The sequence below is a fragment of the Betta splendens genome, chromosome 7 (genome assembly GCF_900634795.4).
Source record: "Betta splendens chromosome 7, fBetSpl5.4, whole genome shotgun sequence".
NCBI classification, from domain to species: Eukaryota; Metazoa; Chordata; class Actinopteri; order Anabantiformes; family Osphronemidae; genus Betta; species Betta splendens.
The window spans coordinates 14,750,905-14,756,387 of record NC_040887.2 but is presented as its reverse complement, the minus strand read 5'-3'; the positions used below and the strand labels follow the sequence as shown (position 1 = coordinate 14,756,387).

General features: G+C 39.5%; 1 protein-coding gene across 1 annotated transcript; it reads right to left on the bottom strand.

Moving 5' to 3' along the window:
- Positions 1 to 224: 224 nt before the first annotated feature.
- LOC114859302 (trace amine-associated receptor 8a-like) lies at positions 225 to 1,878 on the bottom strand. The gene is made up of 2 exons (XM_029157349.3): positions 1,342 to 1,878; positions 225 to 1,169 (listed from the first exon to the last, which is right to left on the bottom strand). Exons 1-2 carry the CDS (start codon positions 1,515 to 1,517, stop codon positions 359 to 361), a joined length of 987 nt encoding a protein of 328 aa, XP_029013182.1. The 5' UTR covers positions 1,518 to 1,878; the 3' UTR covers positions 225 to 358.
- Positions 1,879 to 5,483: the final 3,605 nt, after the last annotated feature.

Sequence of the window (5,483 nt, the reverse complement as noted above, 5' to 3'; positions counted from 1 at the left end):
CAGAGTGGACAGTGATTTTGTTATAGGTGTCAGCGATGAAAGCAACACTGATGCATGTCCTGTACATATACTACAGAAAGTCATCATGGGAACATGAGGCCTCCGGTTCTGACGGCTGCTTGATGTGAAACATAGATTGGTCCAAATCCAGGGAGATTATGATATTTGACTATTATGGAGAGAAAAGCACAGAAAAAAAGAAGAATGACAATTTAGTCCTTTTTATTGAGCACATACAACCACTTTGGGTAAACAATTCTTTGCCACAATGTTTAACAGATCGTGTTTAGTGCATTATTAAAGTAAAAAATCATTAAGTATCTTGTTGACGTGTACATAGTCAGCGTTTATAGTCAGTCTACTTTACACAGGCCTCACTGGATTTAGGCTGCAGTATCTGTAGAGTAAGAATGAGTTTAACAGATTTTCTAAACCAGGGGTAGAGAAAGGTATAAATCAAAGGATTCAGACAAGAGTTTGATAAAAGTAGAAAAACTAAAAAGTCATTAGTTGAAGTACCGATTTTCAGCTTGTATCCAGAGAGAGACACACAGTAAGGAGGACAGTAACACATGAGAAACACAACAACTGTCACACCAAGAGTCTTTGCTGCTTTAATCTCTGATTTCCTGACAGTCACAGTCAGTGAACGCTGCACTTTAACAGCTGCAACGTGGGAGCGCATGGAACGAGCCTGAGACACAGCCACCACAAACACCCTCACATACAGGATGATGATGGCTGAGAATGGGATGATGAAGCTTAGAACCAGGTCGACAGCTCCAATGACATTAATCACACATTCTCCATAGCAGGAGTTAAACCTGCCTGGTTGCTTTAGGTTATTATTTAAAACAATGAAACTATACATAACACAATAAAGCCAACACAGCAAGACACAGAACTTAACTGTTTTCTGAGAAAATTTGGTGGAGTAACGCAGAGGGTCACATATGGCCAGATATCGGTTGACTGAGATCAGAACCATGTTTGTTACTGAAGAATAAATAGTAATATAAGGTGCAAAAAACCAAACAGTGCACAACACGTCACCTAGAAGCCAGCAGGGTTTTATCAATAGAATTTGAAATGGCATCACAAGAAGACCGACGAGGAAATCGGAGACAGCCAGAGAGAGGAGGAGGAGGTTGGTGGGAGTGTGGAGCTGCCTGGAGGGAGAGAACAGCATCGCTGACGTGAAAACGTGAAAATGTGCAAATATCAGTCAAACAGTAGCTCTGTAATGAATGGGTTTTTGCAAACTATTAATAAAAATGTTTAAAAGTATGTTTTCCAATGTGACTACAATAACATGTTAAAGTGAAAACATTAGATTTCTGCCTGAAGTGGGAGATGGAGACGATGACCAGCAGGTTGAGACTCGCAGTGAGCAAAGAGATGAAGGACAGCAGAATATAAATGAGCATTGCCTCAGAGTGAGGACGAGCATGTTTCCTGCAGGAGGCGTTAAGGAGATGTGGAAAGCAGAGTTCAGGCTCCTCCTGGGTCTCCATCATCAGAGGAAAGACGCTGCTAAGGACTCACAGCCTTATGAGCAGAGCTCTGCTTGTGTAGCTCATTTATGTCTGTCTTTGCACCTTCCTCCCGCTCCTCCTCACTCCCAGTTCTTACTTCCTCCCTTATACAGAAACCCTAAATGTCTTCAGTCTAAACAGGTTAGCGATGGTCTGTTTTCACTGATGCACATGGTAACTGTGACAACAAAGTAAAAAAAAACAATATTACTTTGAGCCCATTGACCGTATGAAAGAACCATTACACTGTTCTACCTCCTGATCTTCATTCTTCCTTACAAAAACACCAAGACTGTTCCCTTTTTGCTGCCTGAACTGTGGCAACTGGCCCTTCGAGCCAACAGAGGACACTCATATTTTTATTGTGTGTGTGTGTCCTAACCCTTTGTATTTAATTCTCTTGACGTGGCTCAGATTTTGAGCAGACCAGCATAGATTTGAGCTTCCCTGTGTGGGATTTAATTTGCACGGAAGCACCGCTTAGTTTCACTGGCTGTAGATTCCACTGAGAGTAGCCCGTTGTCTCTTTCCACTTCAGTGAGTGGCACTAGTTAATGTTCGTACACCAATTTGTAACACTAACCTTCTTCTCCTTAGTTTGGCATATTTTGTGTCTAAGCTGTGGTCACTTGTTTGTTCAAACACTCTGCTTGGGTTCGATTCCCGGAGGCGGCCCTGGTGCCTTTCTGTGTGGAGTTTGCACGTTCTCCCCGTGTTTGTGTGGGTTCTCTCCGGGTTCTCCGGCTTCCTCCCACAGTCCAAAGACGTGCATTAGGTTGATTGGACTCTCTCCATTGCCCGTAGGTGTGAGTGTGTGCGCGAATGGTTGTCTGTCTATGTGTTGCCCTGCGATGGACTGGCGACCCATTCAGGGTGTACTCTGGCTCTCGCCCATAGCCAGCTGGGTCCAGCTCCCCCGTGACCCCACATTAGGGAGTAAGCGGTTTAGAAAATGGATGGATGGATGGTATCATCTATTCCAAAGAAGATCAAAACTACTTCACAAGTGCAAAAGAAAGGACACACTCAACAACCATGTAACGATGAAGGAGGAGCCAAGTACTTGAGAGTTCACACCTGGTAAGAGTAGTTGATTGTTCACACCTTCCCCCAGCCCTTTGTTCTGATAACGAGCCCATCGTTTACAGGTGGAAGGGGAAACCTTACTGAAGGTAAGGTACTGAAGGTACTTCCTTCAGACTGAAGAAGCCACTGGATGGTGGTGAAAATTTTGAAACTGCACCAACATGACAGTGTCATGTTTTGCAGCAATTTGGGTATTTTATTCTGGTCTGTTTCTGGGTTTGTAGCATCGGTAATTATGGCAACTGGTTTTCTGATTGGTTTCACCTGTGCCTGTTTTTCTTGTGTGTATTTAAGCTTTCATTTTGGAAGATACTGTAGAGAGAACAGGCACCTTACAGCCTCAACTGAAAAGCTGAGAAATTGCAACTTTGTAAAATTTCTGTAAAACTTGGATGTAGTGTGTCCTTCAGGAGCTGTTTTCTTTTAGAAAAAAGCATTTGACTCTTCTAAGCAAGCTCAGATAAGAACAACAATAGAAGCCTCATGTCAAGCAGAACGGCCGATATACAAACCTGGTCAGACTGGTTTTACACCAGCGCCTTCTCCCAAAGAGAAGAGTCCTGCTCAGGTTACTGTTACCTGACTTGATTTTGATTTAAAATTAAATACATTTCTATTTAAAGGATACATTTGTAATACATGACTTAAATGAAATGGCAACTCATTAATGAACTAATTTGTATATAATATTTAACCAAAACAAAAATTTGGAATAATTTATAATCATCAGTCGAGTAATATTACATGCTTTATATATTCTAGACGAACATTATTCTGTGCCATGACTAGGAAGTTGTTAATCACTCTAGAAATAGTATTTATCAATCATCAAACATACTGTATGCAGTGTTAAATATTGGGGTCAGAGTTTTTTAGGTAGCTGTAAAATTAAGTGCCAAATACAAGACCCAAACCTAGAACTCTGAGTTTGAGCCTTGTCAAATGCTTTACCATTCATTTGTGCATCACACAGGTGTTAATGGTGTGCCCCCCCTTTGAGGCTTCTTCCTAAACTAGCTTCCTTCTGTGAGCTGCTCAACAAGAACATTTCCCCAATGTAGGATCAGTAAATAGTATTGTATAAGAAACCAAGTTTATTAGAATAAGTACAAAAACTACTGTATAGCTGTTTTTTTATTCTTTAAACAGACATATAAACATTAAATCAATGTTTTATGCGTTAACGAAACTATCAGTGAATAAATGTTGAAGTTTAGCGTTGTTTTAATCACATAAAATAGAATATCTGGTTAAACTGTAACTCAATCATTGATTTAGTATTGAAGAATCACCTGCTTTATGTGCAAGAGTCTATTCTAACTTTAAAGCAGAAAATCATACAGTAGCAGTTTTGAATAAAACACCCTTTAGTCAAACATTAATAAACCACATGGATATTTTATTAAATAATGAGAATTTAATCATTAAACTACTTACTTACTACTATATGTATATTGATGAGCGCTAAATTTACTTGACCATTTTTTCAACCAGCCAGAAATACGTAACAACTAACAAAGTCCAGAAGCTTCTTCAGTCTAAGGAAAGTTGCACACATTAGTTCAACTTCACTTCACACAAGAAACTACAAACTCTTGACTCAACTGTCAGACAACCTCATCTGAGTTATGGGAACCAGATATATTTGCAAACTGCTTAATAAGAAAATACATCAGGGTTCCATCCCTTTAAAGATTGCTGTCAAATCAAGGCTTTGTTAACATGATGCTGTATGGGGGGACTTAGTGTCTGTTCGTAGGTAACCCTCACAGGACCATCGGCCTAGTGGTTAAGGCACAGAACTCTCAACTGGAGACCCCTGGTCTAAACCATGTCTCTGGTGTCTTTTGTTTACTGCGTGTTTAGGCTTCCCACCTGGAAAGGACTGGCTCGTCAGTTAAACAAAGGACTGTGTGGTGTGAAGACCATTTAACAAGTGCCCCATGAAGAACACCGACTGTAGAAGCTCCCAGATAAACATTTTGACTCTAGAAGTAATGTGTTGTAATGACTCAACTTTCAGACAACCTGGTTTAGAAAGTGGTCAAATGAATCTGTAAATTTAACCCAGCAGAGCTAAATCAAGTTAAACTGAGGCAAAAATTAGCTTACAACATGCTGGATGTTGCCAACTTCACAGCACAACACCCTGATTATATGGGTGGTGTGAACAATTCACAACACCTTTTTATCAATATATTTTTTTACAATGATGCGTCTTATACATCGTCTAATTATCTTTTGGGAGAATTTGTTACCTCCTGGGGTTTATTATCAGTCTCATCTCATCACTGAATGTTTGTCTGTGTCTGTTTTCAACTGACTCGGATCTTTAAGTCTCGTTCAGTAAAGTGAACGAATCATTTCGAGTCAGTCGTTCATTTCGTTCATTTACAGCAGGTAGCGCTGTGGGTGTTGTAATAATGGCTGCAGTTCTCAAACACTATATACTATGCTACTAACAGCGTGACAGTGAGACTTTTAAAGCAAAGCCTAAACATGACATTATTATTATTAATATTATTATTAGTAGTAGTATTATTATTATTATTACTACTATATTATTATTATTATTACCACTATATTATTATTTTGTGGCAAAGTATAAAACAATTAACATGTTACTAGAATTTTCAAAAGTATTTATGAACACACTTATCACTCTTTACATTATATACACATTTACAAGATTCGAAGACCACCAATTAATTATGATTCCATGAATCAATAATGTATGTCGGCTGTCAGGTGACAAAGAAATGAAAGTCAGAAACCAAACATCGGTAATTTCCTTGTTTATCAGTCCACACAGCCCCGTAGCTGAGCTACAGCTGTCACATGACAAGTGAATGAACGAACGAC

What these genes read in the sequence shown, in the direction of transcription:
- LOC114859302 (XM_029157349.3), bottom strand. Translation starts at nt 1,517, where the DNA reads ATGATGGAGACCCAGGAGGAGCCTGAACTCTGCTTTCCACATCTCCTT. An exon ending in GTCTCCATCTCCCACTTCAG is followed by an intron (nt 1,170 to 1,341) that starts GCAGAAATCTAA and finishes CTCTCCCTCCAG; the next exon opens with GCAGCTCCACACTCCCACCA.